Source organism: Carassius carassius, chromosome 2 (genome assembly GCF_963082965.1).
Source record: "Carassius carassius chromosome 2, fCarCar2.1, whole genome shotgun sequence".
Classification (NCBI taxonomy): Eukaryota; Metazoa; Chordata; class Actinopteri; order Cypriniformes; family Cyprinidae; genus Carassius; species Carassius carassius.
This window is the reverse complement of record NC_081756.1, coordinates 42,613,857-42,635,466: the sequence shown is the minus strand read 5'-3', so window position 1 is coordinate 42,635,466 and position 21,610 is coordinate 42,613,857. Positions and strand designations below refer to the sequence as shown.

Genomic DNA, 21,610 nt, shown 5'->3' with positions numbered 1-21,610 from the left:
TCCTACTACAAATCTCGCCAGGTGCGGAAACCTCTTCTAGAACACATAGAAATATCAGATCTGCAGGGCCACTTACCTCCCAGAAGCTGTCCCAGCTCCCAGCGTCCTGCAGATCGCCGTTGGAAGACATTTTGGGGTCACCCTTGCAGCACAGAATGATGGCGGCTGTCAGTCAAACTGTTAAGAACAAGACATGAAATCAAATAAATCTAACAAATATAGTTATTAACAGCAAAAAAAATAAAAAGACATTACTGAAAAATATAAGACAACCAAAGACAGCAGTCTCGCCAGAGAAGAAACTGGTTCATCCAGTCTCTGCTCTACATGTCACATGCCCTCAAGTTCAATCCAAAAAACTAAGCAGAGGCAATTCAAGATATATTCCATAAACATTCCACTTGCCAGCAACCTGTTGTCACCCAACACTCCTTGGCCTCTACAGTTAAGACATCTGTCCAGGAACAGTAATCCTGTATTCCAATACAGAGAGGAAGCCAGCATAGGCCAGTCTCACCTCTCTGTGTCTTTTTGTCTGCCTAAGACAGCCTAGGTGAGGCAGAAGCTTCTCTGCACCATTCTGGGTGGAGTCACAAAAGTTATGCCACTGTCACCCAGGCACCTCCCACTAATTTGTTCTAATGGAATGTTCAGTACACTACTAAAAATAAAGGTTCTTTATTTGCATTGATGGTTCCATAAAGAACCTTCAAAATCCATGGAACCTTTCTATTACACAAAGTGTTCTTTATAGTGGAAAAAGACCTTTAGATCATTACAATGTTCTTTACACAAAGAACAAAAATTGGTGCTTTTAAGAATTGTTCACTGAAAGGTTCTATGGAGAACCCAAAATTCTTCTATCGCTGCACACTCCTATAAATAAAGGTTTCAAAAATGGGGGTTCCACATTAGGTTCTTTTGACCTGGAACTCACTTATAGGGACTAGCCAACAGGGCAGTACCCAGAGAACTAAATGTTGCATTCACACTGCCAGCAGGAACTCTGAAGTGACATAAGCTGGTTGACAGAGACGTCATTTAGGACCAGCCTTCAACAACATCAACAACTGGAGGATAGAGGAAGGAGAAGAGCATGGACTTCTAAAATCTGTCCATCTATCACTGTTCCATATTTGTTGAGGTAGTTTCTGGAGTAAGCATGTGTAAACTGGGTGTTTACAATGCTTTATAAAAATGGCACATGCCAGTGTTTCATATGTCACACGTTCGGCCAATCAATGTACATGTCACTGGGAGCTCCTATTGTGCTGGTTTAGACCCTGTAGAAGGGGCTAATTTAGTCTCCCCATATGGTGTTCCTATAACTAAAATCATTCTAAGTTCCTGATTTGTGAACACACCAAAAGTTGTGTATTTTCACTAAATGTTATAGGATGGACCTATGAAAAATTTCCTCCGGTGCAAAAGCTCCAATAAGAAAAAACATTTTTGGTTCCCCAAAGAACCTTTCAGTGAACAATTCTTAACGGAATCTTTTTTTTTCCTTAGTGTGCAGATAAACCGAACAATCTAAATTCCATTTTTTTCATTTGTGCAATGGGAATGTTCCATGAATGTTACAGGTTATTAAATGTCAGTAAAGGACCTTACATTTATATTAGTGAAAAATCCCACTTTATATGGCCCCTTCATTTTTTTAATGTAGCAAGGATGTAATGTTGATAAAAAAAATATGTCCAAAGACATGGAAGTGTCCATTCGCTATTGGTCATGGGGACACAGGAGACACTGTGTCTCTCAGGTGCTTAATCATCACTTTAAAACAACCCGTTTATTAACACACAAACTGCGTTGGCTATTGCATAAACTACATTTAGTCCAAACAGAACAAGTATGTGTACACTTAATGAACCGTGTACAAGCTGTCCCTGTGCTTGTATACATTCAGCATTACTTCTGGCCTTGGATTCTCTTCATATTGTCTGAGCCAAGGTTGTATAGCTTCCTCAAACAGACATAACAAATGAGAGGAAGGAGAGGGATTGGCCGCGCAGAGACATCTGCTTCTAATTCAGGCCAAACTGGCTATGCTAATGGAAAATTTGCATCCTCGAGGGGGATTTTGTAACGAACAGAGTGTTGAAGAGCATTTACTGTGGATGTTGCTTTGTCAATCTGTTGAATGGTTTGTTAAATCCCAGTTTCTAATATCTTATCCGACAAAGGTAGGGCTGGACAGTGCAATGGGATAAATAAATAAAATACATACCATTACAAGATAGGATTTTTGGTCCATATCGCCTTACCTTTAGCATTTAAGAGCAACGACTGCTTTTAGCATGGCTAAGAGACTAACAGTTACTGTTAGCATGCTAATAAAAGTTGTTAAAAGTTGTTTTTCTACAATTAGCCACTTAAGCAAAAAAAGCACATTTCAAGAACCCCTACGTTCTGTTTTTGCTTATCCCTAATTGTAAACAGATCCTTTTAACACATCCCTTTTAACACATCTGTTTGTTACAGTTCAAAATCTACATCTGACTTCACATCCTTGAAGATCATTTCGGCAAATAAGCATCTTTTTTTATATAAAATAAAGCAAATAAAGAGAGCTTGATTACTTCCACTGAACTTCCTCTCTGTGAGGTGAGGGCAGGGTGGAAAATTAGCTCCCGATGATGGCATTTCTCACAAACCTGCCAGGAGGAGCGCTGAAATGAGAGCTTCACTTTTTCAGTTGCTAATTTAAAATAAAAAACTTTGACTGGAATACTAGAACTGGTACAGAGTACTAGCATACTTCTAACGATGTAGTATGCATAGAACTCTGGGTACTATTAAAAAAATATCTGAAATATTACATTACTGGGCTGGGCAATAAATTGATATCATAGAGTTGCGATAAAATTAATGTCGATAACGACGATAAGCTCTGGACATTTTTAGTCAATATGGATTAATATACCAGCAGAAATATATGCGACAACAGCCAGTCAGTGCTTGTTGCTAATAGGCTAACACTGCATGTTCTGCGTGTCTCTGTGTAAATGAATGGCACAATATTCCAGCATCCGCGTTTCAATATAGGAGAACATTAATGCATGAACTAAATCTCCAGAGCTGCTCTGAGTAACACTTCACAAGATTTTCACCATTTAATTTGAGAAAAACTATAGTCAAATACACACTGAAACTGAAAACAAAGACCTTTACAACAATCCATCCAAATAAAAATATGGTTTAACTTGAAGAAATTATGAAATAAATATTTTACTATTGTAAACAATAATGCAATTCTCAAGTAGTAGTAGTAGTAGTGGTAGTGGTAGCATTAGTAAAAGCGAAAGTGAAAAGTGAAAGAGTCGGTGTCTGTTAAAGCACAAAAATAAAATGAAAACAAGAAGACTTTGGGGGAAAATAAAACGGATTTCATGGGGCCCTAAATTAAAGTGTAGCTCTGAGGAGTTAAATTGTGAACAAACAAATGAGCTTTACATTCATTCTGAACGTTTAACAAACATGTGGAAAGCATTTCCTTCCCTATTAATGGTAAATTAATATAGTGATAAATAGGCCTATTGATATTGTATGATATGGAAGAAAAAAAATTTGTGATAATATTTTTGATCATATCTCCCAGCCCTAACACATTATCTAACAATTCAAATTTCAAACATTGCCAAACGACTTCACTGAGGTTAGTCACCAATATATGAATAGGGTCAAATCTAATAGATATTACCACACTTCCCCAGTTGATTGATCACAGTATAAAGGGATAGTTCATTCGAAAATGGACTCACCCTCAAGTCATCCTAGGTGTATGACATTCTTCTTTCAGACTAGTGCTGTCAAAAGACCCGGTACTTCAGTACCAAGTTGGCCCAAAAAAAATGAAAATGTTACGGTACCATGTTTTTTTTTAAGGACCAGTGCTACCGAGTACATTGTAAACCTGGTTCTTGATGTGCTATCCGAAAGGTGCGCAGATGCACTTTCTTCATAAAAACACTGAGACGTGGCAACATCAAAAGGAGGAAACACACCAAACTAACAAGTTTTGTTAACAGCAAAGGAAAACTAGTGTCCTCTTAGCTTGGTATATCGAAATCCTCCAACATTTTTCTTTACAAATCCTCATTCGTGTTTTGTTTTGCTCTCTCCTCTGCGCTTCCATGACCGTCACTTCCACGTTCATCACCACATTTGTCTAAATCCTGCGTCATCCGCTGGATGCCACTCTCTCATGAGCATGCGTACGGCAGTTAGCAGAAGCTAGAGATTAAGTTTATAAAATTGTAAACATGGATATTTTTCTTACACAATTGCATCGCATCGCTTCAGAAGGCCTTTATTAACCTCGCCGGAGCCATGTGCAATTTTTTGGGCTACCATCCACTCCCATTATAACACACGCATTAGCCTGGAAATTATTTAATATAACTCCGAATGTATTCATCTGAAAGAAGAATGTCACACACACCAAGAATGGCTTGAGGGTAAGTAAACCATGGGGTAATTCTAATTTTTTGGGTGAACTATCCCTTTAAGACCACTGTTTTGTATTGCTAGTTCTCTGGAATGTTGTTTAAATATGCAAACATAGCATTATGAAATTGAACATGCACTAATTTGCATACATTTGAATCTGAATATTGGAAAAGAAGTTTAAAAAAGGTTAAAAAAATCTAGTTGCATTTTGTTAAAGTGTAACTAAAGCCCTGGTCAGAGCCTCACTCCACCCACTGGCAATATTTGAAAAATGCTGAAATGTGGGCAGAGCACAGCGGTGATAGAGGGGACGAGCCGAGGGCGGGGATGAGCGGGTGGTGCGTGAACCTGAGACCCGCAGTGACGGATTGATTTACAGCTGTTGCCAGAGTCGCTAAAATGGAGAGTGACTGTAGTGACAAGTAGCTTTGCAACAGAGAGTTCATTTGAATTAAAGGACTTTTCTCCCCCACCTTCACCTGAAGTGGAGGATGTCGAGGTGCCAGTGGACAGGGTCAGGGCCAGGGCCTACGCCATATCAATTCGAGCCACTGGCTCAAACTGTGGTCTTAACTCCCGCATCGCGATCTGCATCCGACGATGCTAGTGAAGCAGCCGCACAAGAGAGAATGGGTCCAGTCTCTGATTAAGGCACTGCGTTGCTTTTCAGCGCAAGCTGTGTGGAGAAGCCCATTTCCACAATCCCGCGTAAAATGCAGTTTGCACACTCCAGCTCAAGGCGGGAACTCGCAATCTTCCAGGCCAAGTGCATGCAACCACTGGCGCCTAATTTTCAAGTCTGCTGGAAAACTATGCAGTCCAGCAGTGCTGTTGCAACCAGCAACACTATACCTACGTACTATCCTGACCACTGTAAATAAATCTACGCTAACTTAAAGCTATCCTTACTGATGCAATACTATGCTACTAACTAACTAAGCTTCTAACAATACTAACGTTACACTAACATCTATGTTAATTAACTACATAGGCTACATGAAATAATCTAAATAACTACAACCCGAATTCCGGAAAAGTTGGGACGTTTTTTAAATTTTAATAAAATGAAAACTAAAGGAATTTCAAATCACATGAGCCAATATTTTATTCACAATAGAACATAGATAACGTAGCAAATGTTTAAACTGAGAAATTTTACACTTTTATCCACTTAATTAGCTCATTTAAAATGTAATGCCTGCTACAGGTCTCAAAAAAGTTGGCACGGGGGCATCAAATGGCTAAAAAAGCAAGCAGTTTTGAAAAGATTCAGTTGGGAGAACATCTAGTGATTAATTAAGTTAATTGATATCAGGTCTGTAACATGATTAGCTATAAAAGCTTTGTCTTAGAGAAGCAGAGTCTCTCAGAAGTAAAGATGGGCAGAGGCTCTCCAATCTGCGAAAGACTGAGTAAAAAAATTGTGGAAAACTTTAAAAACAATGTTCCTCAACGTCAAATTGCAAAGGCTTTGCACATCTCATCATCTACAGTGCATAACATCATCAAAAGATTCAGAGAAACTGGAGAAATCTCTGTGCGTAAGGGACAAGGCCGGAGACCTTTATTGGATGCCCGTGGTCTTCGGGCTCTCAGACGACACTGGATCACTCATCGGCATGATTGTGTTAATGACATTACTAAATGGGCCCAGGAATACTTTCAGAAACCACTGTCGGTAAACACAATCCGCCGTGCCATCAGCAGATGCCAACTAAAGCTCTATCATGCAAAAAGGAAGCCATATGTGAACATGGTCCAGAAGCGCCGTCGTGTCCTGTGGGCCAAGGCTCATTTAAAATGGACTATTTCAAAGTGGAATAATGTTTTATGGTCAGACGAGTCCAAATTTGACATTCTTGTTGGAAATCATGGACGCCGTGTCCTCCGGGCTAAAGAGGAGGGAGACCTTCCAGCATGTTTTCAGCGTTCAGTTCAAAAGCCAGCATCTCTGATGGTATGGGGGTGCATAAGTGCATACGGTATGGGCAGCTTGCATGTTTTGGAAGGCTCTGTGAATGCTGAAAGGTATATAAAGGTTTTAGAGCAACATATGCTTCCCTCCAAACAACGTCTATTTCAGGGAAGGCCTTGTTTATTTCAGCAGGACAATGCAAAACCACATACTGCAGCTATAACAACAGCATGGCTTCGTCGTAGAAGAGTCCGGGTGCTAACCTGGCCTGCCTGCAGTCCAGATCTTTCACCTATAGAGAACATTTGGCGCATCATTAAACGAAAAATACGTCAAAGATGACCACGAACTCTTCAGCAGCTGGAAATCTATATAAGGCAAGAATGGGACCAAATTCCAACAGCAAAACTCCAGCAACTCATAGCCTCAATGCCCAGACGTCTTCAAACTGTTTTGAAAAGAAAAGGAGATGCTACACCATGGTAAACATGTCCCGTCCCAACTATTTTGAGACCTGTAGCAGAAATCAAAATTGAAATGAGCTCATTTTGTGCATAAAATTGTAAACTTTCTCAGTTTAAACATTTGCTATGTTATCTATGTTCTATTGTGAATAAAATATTGGCTCATGTGATTTGAAAGTCTTTTAGTTTTCATTTTATTAAAATTTAAAAAACGTCCCAACTTTTCCGGAATTCGGGTTGTATATAAATGCTATGCTAAATAGATGCTAAAATACTCTATTCTGATCATTTTCCATTCTCGCAATTCCAACTCCTGACTCACTACAGTGATTTTGACGGAACAAGATGGTTTTATACTGCCAAGGGCGTGGTAGCTCGCACCGAGGGTGTGGTGAGCTGAAAACTGCTTACGTCACTTGCCACCACAAACATCCAATAGGAAAAATTAACTGCAGTAGCCACCGTTCAGCCTGAAGAGGGCGGCACTCAGACGTTTTTACACCATATATTGTAGAATTAAAACACAATATACTCAAATGTCAAAAAAGTTACTCGAATCAATGAACAGCGCTAATAAAGCCCCATTCTTACAGATCATTAACTAAAAAAAGTTGGTTTAGGGTTTAGTTACTCTTTAACATACAAGAGGTAACATTTTATTATTTTTATCACCATAAATCATAAAATATTGTCAGGAATAATACATTGTATAAATCAGGTAAGTAATATATGATCGAAACCCTTAAAAAAAAATACAAAAAATTATAGATTCAACTGGAAATTTTGTAACAGACTAGTCGACTAAATCACCAGAAGACAGTCAAAAAACAATCTGTATATGCAATCCTTTTGAGATGGACTACTTAATCTATGAATCAAACGGTCAAATCCCATACAGCCACCAAAAAAGGTTATGAACATGCTTGCCTTGCATATGATCACTACTTAGCATTCACTTAAAGGGGGGCTACAATGGTGTTTTGTGTATTCAGAGTTGTTCACAGTGTTAAAGAGATGGATTCTCAAGCTAAACATGGCCAAAGTTTTAAAAAAGTAATTTGGACGAATGACAGAGAATTTCTGTGCTGAATATCTTACTTCCGGGTTGGAACAAGTTTCGGCTGTTTTTTTTCAATCATGGATCTAATGACATAGACGATGGTGGAACTCCTTATATGAGCATTTCTCTCTGAAAAGCGCGCCCGCGCACAAGTTGACCAGAGGAGAGCGAGACCACGGCCATCAACGCGCTTCATCTGGAAACCGTCAGAAGCGCTGCATAGGATTTGTTTGAGAATGTCTCCAAATAAGTGTGTTTTTGGATGTGAGGGAGAGTTTACCGTGTTAAGCCTCCCAAAGAACCCAGCGTTACACGAACAATGGATGCAGTATGTTTTTCCCAGGGCAGCAATGGAGTGTAGCAAGTGCGTTTGTGTGTTCTCGTCATTTCAGTGACGGCACGCCTCCAGGAGCTCGGCTTTTTCTGGAGAGAATCGGAAAGCTGTATTTTTCTTTTATAAATATGATAAAACTTAAGACTTTTTTGAGATATGAAGGATGCAGTACTACTCTATAGGTACTCAAGATTAACATGAGATTAGGGGAAACTGTGTGCTGTATGTTATGTACCCTTTAATGAGAGGCTATTCTAAACAGAACTGCGACTCCTTTAATACAAAAGAAAAAAGTATTGTTTATTGTGTTGTACCAAAAACACTGCCTACCGCACCACGACTTCAAAACTAAAGTACATCCCGAGCATTTTGTGTAACATTATACTCCAACATACTAGATATAAAAAAGGCCAGTATTCAGCCCATATATCACTCTGCATCACATATTGTATTGGTAGTTCATGAATATAAGGAACTATGTGAAAAATGCAAAAGAGAGAGAAAAACAAAACAAAGCATTACTAACAATACAGTATGTGCACAAGGCATTGAAGAAGCCAGACACACCCATTCCCATGAAACATGTCACACTGTAAGTACAGCAGCAAGCAGCTGTGTCATGTTGAGCTCCAGAAATAATCAAAGCCCTAGAGATCCCGCCAAGCTGGAGCAAGAACACAGCAGATCCTAATAACCCTCTTCCACTAGCAAGCAACAATTTCCAACAGCTGAGAGCAGATGGAAGACAGGACTTTTAGGCTCCGACTTGACGTGTCAAATACCCACTGTCAGAGTCACAGCCCAAAGAGCCTAGCAACAAGTAAATCAACACAATGGTCATGTTCACGGAGATCCTAGAGCTGTAAATTTAAAATACAAGCAGGGAGGAGTGTGGCCCCGTTTTCGTCGTGCAGGGCTCTATTGTGCTGTACAGCAGTTTCTGGTTTGGTCCATCATGTCAATGTAAAAGAGCTCAGCACTCCCACAGAGATCCGAGCTAAAAACGAGCATGTCTGGGGAGAGGCGTGACCACGATGGCTGTAATTACACAGCTGTGTCAGTAAAACGCTGGGAAGAGCTAGGAGCTCTCAGATCTACCATGCCAAAGATGTGTAGGTCAGCCTGGATGACAAACAGCAAACTACAGTGCATGTCCACAGCAAAAATCAAAAGCTCCATTTAGATTATTAAATTATCCAGTGAAATAAATGCGCTGTTTCCCTTTCAAAACTACAATCTAGGAAATTGTTTTGCAGTTACTAAGGTGTTGGTAAGTGGTTGCTATGCAAGTATTTTATGATGCTATGCTGGTACAATGCAGTTGCTGGTTGTTAGTACGTTGCTAGGGCAGTGGTTTCCAATTCTGATGATTGAGATCAACAGCTTGTTAGGAAAGAGCCTCATAACCCAACACTGGATAACTTTCCAGAGGTAAATGCAATGTTAAGTGACATGGCTCAAAAGCTTTTTATTAATTTTTTTTTTTCATTTTATTTGATGTTCGGTTTGTTTCTTTCGGTTGAAACACTGACTGAGTGATTACATGAGACCTGACACATTTAAGTAAGCTGTACTGTTTTTTTATAACATATCTTCTGATTTACATGCATGTTTATTTCATGCTACAACTTGTATTAAAGTGGAAGAGACTTGCAGTCTGCACTGCCGCTTGAACTGAGGTGCTAATTGGTCACATCACATTCAAGAGCGTCAAAATGGCATTTATATGGTTTTAATTCTGCAAGTGATAAGACTTTGTTTGTTATCAGAAGTAACACCGCTTTTTAGATTATTGGATTGGAGGCGCATTACAAATAATAATTGGTGAAGGGAAAACAGAGGACCTAGTGACCCTGGCTTATTAATTATTTGAAGGTTAAATAGAGCCCGCGTTAGCTGCGCTGTGTTAATGCGTTAGCACTTTGCGTAACGGCCACATCACCACTTCGGGTGTGCATTATTATCTAATAATTCAACAGCCTGTGGTCAATTACTTACTTAAATAGTCAATCCTACTATATATGTGATAACGTACCCTGAATAATATTTCCTAAAAGCATAGATGTAAATGTCTGCTTACTGATCCCACTCAAAGCAGTCTCAAGTGTATAAGTTATATTGGTTGGATTTTTTTCATTAGTTTTAATAAACCATACTTTCAAGTTCATGCGTTGTACATGAAAAAACACGCGTTATGCAGAGAAGTTTAACATTTAAGGTTAGGGAAATTCTCTCATACCAATGTAATAGCAAAAGTAATAGTGATACTTGCCTGCTGACTTTTGAAACTCTGTGAAGACCAACATGGCACAAATGTATTAACAGATTCCTGATGTTGACAAAGAAACCTTGAGAATGAGGATAAAACCTGATTAAATTAACATTACCCATGACTAACAACAATAAAAACGACCTTCTTGTTGAGTTGTTTGGACTTACTTAATTTTCCTTATCCTAGAACACGTCCAGATCCTTGGAAAGGCTTCGTTTTAAAATGTACAATCCATTGCATGTCTGCAACTATTTAAATTCTTATGGTATAAAAAACTGTAGCAATCAGCTCAGATGAAAAATAGAAAGCAGCAGATGGCCAGTCATGCATGTTATTTTTAATCTAGTGCAATCGCTTAAATCGGGCAACCCCCTTCCCCAAGAGGAGACAGATGCACTAAACTCTCATTTGTATAAATGCCTTTCACAATTTGTTGCACAAGTTGCTCAGAAACAAACAGAATGTCAGGGGCCCTGCTTTTGGGGAAGTTTACATTTCATAGGTCATTGACTCGGTTTAGATGTTTCCGCCAGATCGGTGCTGAAGTCTCTCAGGTTAGATTTCTTTCAGACAATTTCTTTAGTCAAACAACTAAGAACCAAAATTAAATAGGAAAAAAGACAGGATAAGATGATTGAGAGAAAAAAATGCTGTTGGTTTTAAAGGGAAAAAAAAGGTCTGGTGAGTTTTAAAGTTCAGTTAAAAAAGTGTAATAAGCATTATCAAGCTGTTGCAAACCCATATGACATTACCTTTCATGGGACACAAAAAGATACTTTAAAGAATGTTGGTGCTGCTCTTTTCCTTATTACACAAGCAACAAAAAGGCTCTTAAGCTATATAAAAAAAAAAGACTACAAAGCACCAAAAAAGTAACACAAAAAATAATTAATATGATTTGTGCATTAAGTCTTCTGCAGCCATACAATAGCTTTGATTGACAAGCAGAACAAAATGTTAGTCATTTACTGGAAGTCTTGCATGGCATTGCATGTAAACGTCATGTTGATCAGGTTCATTATGATGCCAAATCCCATTGGTTCTCAGGAGTTTCATAATACACTGAGTTTAAATTTTTTGGTTCTCAGGAGTTTCATAATACACTGAGTTTATTTTCATGTCTATGAAAATTGTAGATTCACACTGAAGGCATCAAAACTATGAATTAACACATGTGGAATTATATACATAACAAAAAAGTGTGAAACAACTGAAAATATGTAATATTCTAGGTTCTTCAAAGTAGCCACCTTTTGCTTTGATTACTGCTTTGCACACTCTTGGCATTCTCTTGATGAGCTTCAAGAGGTAGTCACCTGAAATGGTCTTCCAACAGTCTTGAAGGAGTTCGCGAGAGGGCGCTCTTTGTTTTCAGAGGTAGACTACAGGAGCAATGACTACAGGAGCCCTCTCGCGGCTGTAGATGGTAATGTTTTCTCTTGGTTCATTCCTCTTGGTTCATGTCAAATTAATTTTGATAAACAAGTCGCACCTGACTATAAGTCGCAGGACCAGCCAAAATATTTTTAAAAAAGTGTGATTTATAGTCCGGAAAATACGGTAATTTGAAAATATTGTGAATATAGAATATTTCAAATTCAAGCATACTTTCCCAAAAGAACGCTCCAAACGTCCAAAAAAGTGAACATGTTATTGTGGACTGCTCTTCACTCCTCTACTACGCGAACTCTCAAGAATGCGGTTGACAGATATCAAGAGTTAAAATCCCCAAATCAGAGCTTCGAAGAGTTAAAATCCCCAAATCAGAGCTTCGATGTTACATAGATATTTCTTCCTGGTGTTTTGCTTATTTTAAGTAATCTGGCAACCATGCACGCAAACACTCGCTCCTCATTGCGGAAGCGCCGCCTCAGATGATCTGAAAAACAAACGGTCTGTGTTCAGTCAGGAGATCTCGTTGTGCTGGGTGGTATGACCAAAAATGTATATACCGTTTTTTTATTCAAAATTATACCGGTTTTCCGGTTTATGACAGGGTTTTTTTTTCATGCATAATAAGTTGTACAATGCATTTTCTGCTGATTGATATTCCAAGACGTGCTAAGGTGCTGGAGCAAATTGCTCGTGTTACCGCCTTTGGCGACAATTTAAGCTGCCTGCAGTGCATATGCAGTCCGCAGCATGGACTCATTGTGCTTTCACACAGGACGCGTTTGCAGACCGCTACTGATCCGCGTCGGTTTAGTCCACAAACACAACATTTGTTTATGGTTTTGATTTCATATCATGTAAAAAAAAAACAACATTTTTTCCAGCATCGTAATTCTTTTATCACAGAACAGTAACAATCTTTCATATAGACATTAGTTTAAACTCAATAATTATAAACAACGCATTATTCATGCCTTTTACTTCTAGGTTTGTATAATAAGCTGCTCAAGCAAGCGGCAAAACATTTAAACAATAATTAGCCTACTTTTCTTGTTAAAATATTAAAAATTAAAACACCACAGACAGAAACAGTCTCATGCATTTTGCATTTAAATCTTTATCACAAGCAATCCCATGGGTCTTAATAAACTTTGTTTTTCTGCTTCCATAAAAGTGAACATATATATTGTTTTCCTTGTTTATCTAAAAGTGCCCTTTTTCTTGTTTTAAACCTAGCCAAAAACCCATGTGACAGCGTTTCCATGTCAATCCATGTGCTAATTTTTCCCGCGAACAATGCGCTTTCACTTTAATTCAGCGCCTGCAGCACAGCAAAAATTGTCTAAGCACCGCTCCTTGACACCTCGTGCAGCTGGAATCCGTTAATAAGCACAGCAGACAGAGTATGTGTGAAACAGGTGTTATAACGTAACACCAGAGCACTGCTGTGTTTACCCTCACCACGCCTCGCAGTCGCTGCTTAGAAGTGCAACATTAAAGGGTCCGTCTGAAACAGTGTCGCACGGCCGCAGCATAACGTTCGTTCCGAACACTGAGTAATTAAATCCACCGGTATGGCGGTATATTCTAAATGAACATTGTAACGAAAATATACACCGGTTTTTGGTATGAACCGGTTTACCGCCCAGCACTAAGATCTCGACTGTATTGTTTGCGATTGTGGTCGCTGTATAAATGCACTCAATCAACTCGATCGCTGTTGTGCAAATAGAGAAACATAGGCTATGGTAATGTGGAACTACTAATAGGAATTTAACTTTTAGCATATTTTTCATTTGCTTTACAAGTTTTCATAATATAGACAGAGAGAGTGTATAACTCTTTGGTATTAGTGGCAGTGGGAACATAGTTTCATGCCACAGAGCTTCTCTTAAACCAGAGACAGTAGACAAACTTGTAAAAATAGAATAAATAAATAAATAAAAACTTATCCCAATTTATTTCCCCCGTTTTTTTTTTTTTTTTTTTTTAAATGCAAACACATCGAGATATATATTGAATATCGTACAAAAATTGACAATAGAGATTTTTTTTTTTCATATATCACCCAGCCCTACCTGGCATTAATTGTGAACCCCGTGTTATGAGCAGTGTGAAATGTGAAAAGAAAATATCCCAGGATAACCTTGGGTTTAAAATGACCAAGGGTTAACGAAGTCCTAATTTCTGTGAGTTGGTGGCACCAAAGCTTCAAGAGATATGAAATATTGCAAAAACTACTTTTACGTTTGTTTGTTTTGGTTGACCGTATCCTTCCCCACTTTCTTTCATTGTGTGGAAAAAGAGCAACATGAACAACACTGCAAAACATCTCCATTTTACATGGAAAAAAGACAATCAAACAGATCTGAAACAAATGACAGGTAAAAGTGTTCTTTTTGGGGGTAAATACACCTATAAGGCAACATTGCAAACAAATTTGGCTGCATGTGCCAACATCCTTTAACAAAAGATGGATAGTGCATGGCAGCACATTTGAAACGGATTAGGGGGCATTTACTCTGGTTGTTAGATGTGGCTTTAAAAATACAACTTGCGGCATGTGGCTTTTGTTTGTATGACTCATACACACACACAGGTCTTTCTGATACACACACCTTTGAAAACAGCGTAAATGCATGTATACAAGGAGAAAACTTTTGACTCGCGGGCCAAGTCAGCAAAGAAATCACGAATACTGGATAACCTGCCACCACACGGACCCATGAAAACAATGGCTTCCGTCTGAGCAGAATGAGGCCATGGGAAGGAGGGGTTGAAGCTCTCATAAGCCTTGCTGGAAACTCGCAGTCATTAATCTGATTAATGTACACAAGACTGCAGAGCGTCTACAATATTTCAACTCCAAAAATGCCCATTAATCCAGGCATACTTTTTCCAACAAGGGCATTCTTTCCAACAGGATCTGACTTCTTTGCAACTGGCAAACAACATTGTTAGGGGAAATTAATGCCAGACAGACAATACAAACAGCAAGGCCAGATTATTCTCAAGAGGGAAATCATGCAATCCAAATGATCGCAAATTGTAAAGAGATTAGTGACCTATTTATAGGCCATGCAGATTAAATCGCACAATATTTGGCCATTTTGAGATTAGTGCACTGGAATATACTGGAAAACTGCCCACTCTGGTAAGTGAGGTGAGATTTCACTATTGAGTAAGTATATAAAGATTGTTGTTAGTATATCATTTTTTTTTTTTTTTTTTTTTTTTGCAAAAATCTTTTCATTTCTTTTCTGCAAAGTTTTCCTTATTAGCCAGACATCTAGGCATAAACATTAGCTATTGAGAAACCCCTACTGGTTGACCACTAAACAAGAGATGCAAAAAAAATTCCCACATTGCATATATATATATATAACCAGATATGGAAATACAGAGTAATATTTGCAAAACCAGAAAGAAAGAAGCTTAAAATTAGGAACTTACCACAAGCAAAGGAGAATGTTAGAAATTAGAGGTGCTTTGCCCAGGAAAACGGCCTCTTCGGTGGCCCTGTGAGAGCAAGATGAAGTTAGGTTTTTGTCAGGTTTTAGTAAGCCAGAGAAAGATCTACTAAGCAGCAGAAAGAGTCTCCTGGTCCTCTTCCAAATGCAGTACGGTAAAGAAAGCAGAAGGTTAATATAAACCCAGCCACTCAAAGGTGGCACATTCTGAGATGGAGAGTGAAATGCCACACATAGAAGACCTGAAGAGGCAATCATGAGGACACTGGAAAACACCTTGACTATGTGCTACTGGCCCCAAACCTGACCTAGCACAAGTCAACCCCTCGCACAAGGAATGTCCCAGGTTCAATAGAAGTTAAGCTCTATGGTCAACACATGTGGTATGATTACAACAGAAAATATTTAATTAAAAAAAAAATAGTAATGCACTTACAATAAACAAGTTGAACAACACGTCATTACCAAAAGCAGACTGTTTATGCAGAGGAAAATCCACTCACACATAATCACATGTTCATACATCTACAATAGCAATCCCACCACTATATTGGTCAATTTTGGTCAATTTTTAAACTTCACAGCTTACTTCACAGCTTACATAACACATATTTTTGTACTGAAGGATCAATACAACTGCTTCTCCAATAATACTGAAAGCTAATTAAATATTTTTGATGATGAACATCAACGTCACAAATGCAATCCATTAAAAATTCGATTTAGACACTGAGAAAAAAATAAATAAATAACATTTAGAAACGTTCAGATTGTCAAGGTTTACATTGAAACAATAGGTTGATTAAATTCTTGTGATTGTAAAGCTGAATTTTAAGCAACCATTACTCCAGTCTTCAGTTTCACATGATGCTTCAGAAATCATTCTAACATGCTGATTTGGTACTGTATTATTGGTACAAAAATGCCTAATAATGGTTCTTATTGTCATTGCTGAAAACACATTTTTTTCCACTAAAGAAGAAAAATACCATAACATGTTTGCAGCTATTTAAGAAACATGTTAAGGTAACATTGTTTATCTGAAAAACAATACACTGAGTTATTCAGCTTTGAAAATTGGCATTCCGGGTCAGATTGTCGGTCTTTCTTTTGGTTTGTGAAACCCGCCCACTTCCAGGTCACCCAATTGTATTTCAGCACCCCGGGTGGCCAGTTGGCGGAAAACACAGCATATTTAATATCATTCATCGTCAAGTGGGCTCGTTCCTGTTGGTGTCGTAAATCTGGCAACCTGATTGTACATCAAGTCTGAGGAGGAGGAGCCGTGTGGAAAAAACCCTTTCCGATATTTTGAATTTGGTCTGCAATACCTAGTCCAACCAATCGGTGTCAATCCAACAGACAGCACCTTTAATTTATTATTTATTTATTTATATATATATATATATATATATATATTTTTTTTTTTTATTATTTTTTTTTTTTTTTTTTTAATCACACTTACACCAAACTTTTGAATGGTATTTTCCATTAAATCATTAAGCAACATGACGGTTTAAAAAAAACCTCATAATACGAAAAGTTTCTTGAGCATCAGTCAGCATATTAGAATGATTTCTAAAGGTTTATGTGATGCTGAAGAGTAGTATATTTAACTCCACTAATTATGACTGTGAACATCTGTAGATACACGTTCCCTTTCCAAATAACAAGGCCGGTATGGAATGTGACATCACCTATGACATACAGCACATTCCTGCGTGCTTTCAGGTTCAGGCACGCTGCTCTAATTAGACCCAGAGCACATGACTGTTCACCACATCAGGCCCTCCCCTGCCTCTAAACACTCCTACACAACTAAACAAGGCTCCACTTGCCCCAGACACCTTGTTTAGTTCTAGTATATTCTCACTATTCTTCAAAATGTCGCATGAAGTGATTTAACTACAAAACACAGAGGATTTTGAAGCACTAGCAAACATGAAAAGGCCCACTGTTCCAGCTCATGGCACACATCCAGGGCAGCAGGACTGAACTGACAGAACAGAAGCACTGGATTATTTTACAGGGAACCATGGCCTAATTTCATAAATGGATGACTGACAATAACAGACCGACGGAAGTCAATGTTGTGCCTTGAGCTCAAATCAGAAATTCTGGTGAGAAGACTTATGAAAACTCATGAAAAAGATCAACAGATGTGAGGAAAATTACTGTCTAATACAGAGGAAATCTCAACAGCGGAGGAGCCGACGGGCCATATAATGTCCATATTCATAATATTTGCAAATTTCACACCATATTTATTTAAAAATCATTTAAAGTTAACATTTATGATAAAATGCCTGTTTATTGGCAATGCAACATTGGGAAATATGACCTAGAAGATTGTAACGTCCAGAATTACCAAATTTGTCATTTAGAAACTACCGATTTTTAACAATTTTCAAAAGTAACAAGTATAGTTTTGCCTTAATTATTAATTCATAAATATCAAATTATGGAGGATTAGCACCACATGACAAAGGACAAGTTATTTTACTAACAATAATTTAGAGTCCTTTATTATTTATTTATATATATTTATATATTTTTTTTTTTGTGTGTGTGTGTGTGTGTGTATGTGTGTGAAATTGTAATTGCATAAGATTACTTTAAAAGCATAATGCAAATTTTCAGTAGGATCAGCCACATTTGTTCATTTTGCACTTAAAACCCTGCATTTTCCTTCTTTCCCACATCTTCCCATGAAGACTGATCTTTCAAAGAGTCCTGAATTGGGCACCAAGACAGCTCAATATAGCCCTGCTCTCAAAGGCTCGGTGCACTCTGGGTCCTTGTGTAGGCATGAAGGAAACAAAGGCAGTTTTGTTCTCCACCCAGCGCCCTCCAGCACCACACACAGCAACAGAGATAGTTTCCTACGTTTGCCCCAGTGAGTTTAGTCTAAGATCAATGAGCCTCCATGAAAGGTCTCCATTATTGAATATAGCAATAATATACAACACAAAAATACCTAGGCAGAAGACTTCAGGGGAACACAACAAAGCAAGCTGAAACGGATCACCTGAGCTGTCACGGATCAGCAATTTAACTCTTTTCATTTAAAAGTGCTGAACCCTAATTACTAATGAGCATGAAGCCCTTGATTTAACTTTTACTGCACTTTGACGTTTTGCATCTAAAGCAACTTAAAATTGATTTTAAAGTTATACAATGATCATGCTTCACTGAACCAACAGTATTTGCTCTAGCAGTCTAATCATTAGGCCCTCCACCACCCTTCATCTGAGATACAATATGATACATTTTGCTGCAAAAGGAGAGCTACCTGAATGTTTAATTGCAAAAATACTGTATTTGATGCAAGTAGAAAAACAGGGTTACAACATAAAAAAGTTTTATGTAAATAAAAGGTTATATATTCAGAATTTAAAATCGCATTTGGGTGTGTCTTCAACTTTGGAAGTCCTGTGTGGTGATTTTTGCTAAAACTAACAGATTTCAACTTTTTTATATTTTTCTTATATGAAGGTAACATGGGAACTGTTTACCATGTCTTCATGAATTTATCAACTTTTCAATGTAGAATTTAACCTTGCTCCAGACCCATATGTCAACATACAAAATTTAAAACTGTAATAATTTAAACATTTAGTGAAACAAATAATTTCAAAATTTATGAAAAATTATTTGTACCAACTGAATTTTTCCACATAATTTCCAAAACAACAACACTTTTGCCCCGGTAATGTACTTCTAGTGCAAATATTAATACTGAAAAATGATACTAATAATGGTACTTTAGTACTTATGTACTAATAGTGTACTTTTATATCAAGATGCATTGACTGTGAAGAGCATGCTCGAGATTAAATGTGACGTAATATATATTTTTTTTTTTAAGTGAAAATGTGAAAATATGATTTAACTGCATAAAATGATAACCAAAAAAAGATCAAATTATATTACTGGATACAATTTAAATTAAAATGCAGTGGAAATGACACTGTGGAGAAAATTACTTGTACTAAATAAATAAAAAAAATATTCTGTGTATGTACACGGTTGTGGGACAAACGTAAATTTTACGAGTTTATTAGGCAAAAAAAATCAACAGGCCCAAGGCATACAGGTAATCCCAGCAGTCTACAGACATGAACATCTTTCTTCAAACAGCAAAAGAGTGAAGCCTCGTCAAATTTCAAGGGATTTGTATGACAGTAGTGTCAAAAAACAAGTTGTTCATTCCCTTTATCGTGTTTTGGCTCTATATTCTACAAAACTCTGGACAAATGAACCTTTTCACACACGGTACTTGAGGCAATAATGTGTCCACTTAATCACAAGGAACTTATTCTAATATTGAAATCTACTTACTCGTTGTTTTGCTCTTATTCAGGCGAAAACAGTCGTGCACTCGTTGTCCCTCGTCGTCAAACTCTCTCCGAGTCTCCCAGTGCGATGTGAAGAGGTTTATCTCCAGTGCATTTACACGCAGACCGCGTTCAGAGCGAGAAAAGCGCCATGTGAAGAAAAGTTGACACCGCTCAGACACCTTCCCTTTCTACCATAGCTAACAAACGGCGAAATAATATCTCCCATAAACATTTACCAGGAAGCAGGAGCATGGAGGAACACTTTCAACTGGTTGTTTTTAGAAAACAGGCCCATCATCAACAGTAATTCAGAGCGATTCTTCCAGAAACAGCAGCAGGCCTGTATGAGAGGAGTCTTCTCGGATGAAATCAGATGCTGGGGCTCCGCATTATTCCCATTGATCCAATTACACGAGTTAACCCTTTCAGCTTCAGACAGCTAACTATTGTAACCCTTGTATTTCTAGGGTTTTATGTACTGGCATTTTCTGACCTCAGTGAATACTGCTCTCATTACAATGTCAAAAAAATTAAATACTAAAGCTAAATATTAGGCCTATATGAGGGCTTTACACTGATCTATAAAATAACTCTATTATATATCTTAAATTATATAACTTATAGTATACTAAGATACTATAAACTAAATTCTATACTTGTAATGGAGATATTATCTATTATAGATCAGTTGGGGATTATAGGCACTTAGTAATAATAAGAGCAACAGCGCCACCTGTAGGATGATATTCTCTCGTTTCAATGCTATTTCTCAGAACCATCGAGTTTGGAACCATCTTCTCTTCAGCGCTACATTTTTGATAGAAGCTCAAACTAATGCAAACAAAGATGTAAAGAGACAAACTATAAAAAAGTTTTGCCCTGTACAGTCCATCACACTACATGGGCTTAAATTGTCACAAAAGCACCAGCGATTAAACTTCTTATTATTTATCAGATTAATTTAAATATGAAATCTAGTGTAAAACTCAGGACAGCGAAAATGTAAAAGGTACAAAAATTGTCATACAAAACCATTGTTTATTAATACTTAAACACATTTTGAAGGGGGGTGGGGATGTGATATGCAAATGAGACACGTGCTACTGTAATAATAACGATGCTAATAATAATAATAATAACACTGATTTATAGGTATTAGAGGTTTTTTTGTAATATCCCTTTATCCAAATGACAGGTCCTAAATAAAACATATATTTTGCCAGAAAACAAAAGAGCAAACATGAGCAATTTAGCAACAGATTTCATGGATTCTGTGTTGTTTTGTCACCAGTGTTGGGGAAATTAATTTCAAAGGTAATTCCATTTACAATATTTTGTTACTGCAAAAAAATTATAATAAAAAAAATTCCTTTACTTTTGCGTTACATTTAGTCACCTAAGCTTATTAATCAACTGCAAATGCATGTTCACACCAAAAAGTGAAATGAAGCCTCAGCCTGAAGGAAGTGCCTCTGCCCTAGTACTTTGGTTTAACAAAGTAACTGGCGTTACTTATTTGAAAAAGTAACTATATTTTCTTGTAAAATTTAAAGCAATGCGTTACTTTACTAGTTATTTGTAAAAAAGTAATCTGATCGCGTTATTTGCGTTATTTGCGTTACATAATTGATTTTATCAAAATGTTCAGTCCTGTTAAGCATCCATTTCATTTTTCTCGTCCCTGTGTAAATAATCGAGCTATATTTAATGAAGCTTAATTACTTGAGCTTGAACAGAGCATATTTCTGACAAAATATGGTTTTGTTTGAATTTTATAAAAACAACAACACGGGCATATTGTTGTTTACGAATGGCAAAATGCATAATCGTACTGCGAAGCGGGAATATTTTTTAATTTTTTTATTTATTGCGTAACGGGAATATTCACCCCAGTGATCACATGGACTT

The 21,610-nt window shown here is 37.6% G+C and overlaps 1 protein-coding gene across 4 annotated transcripts in view; it reads right to left on the bottom strand.

Moving 5' to 3' along the window:
• LOC132110170 (protein kinase C and casein kinase II substrate protein 3-like) overlaps positions 1 to 20,118 on the bottom strand; it is a 35,600-nt gene extending 15,482 nt beyond the window's left edge. The window contains exons 1-3 of one of the 4 annotated variants that reach the window (XM_059516771.1): positions 19,704 to 20,118; positions 15,346 to 15,411; positions 77 to 177 (exon numbers count right to left, since the gene is read on the bottom strand). In XM_059516771.1, coding sequence (XP_059372754.1) covers positions 77 to 130 — 54 coding nt within the window. In that variant the 5' untranslated portion in view covers positions 131 to 177; positions 15,346 to 15,411; positions 19,704 to 20,118. Of the gene's footprint in view, positions 1 to 76; positions 178 to 405; positions 557 to 10,667; positions 10,744 to 15,345; positions 15,412 to 19,703 lie in introns of those variants that run through there. The other 3 variants (XM_059516778.1, XM_059516792.1, XM_059516784.1) reach the window with 3 other exon arrangements.
• Between the last annotated feature and the right edge of the window lie 1,492 nt (positions 20,119 to 21,610).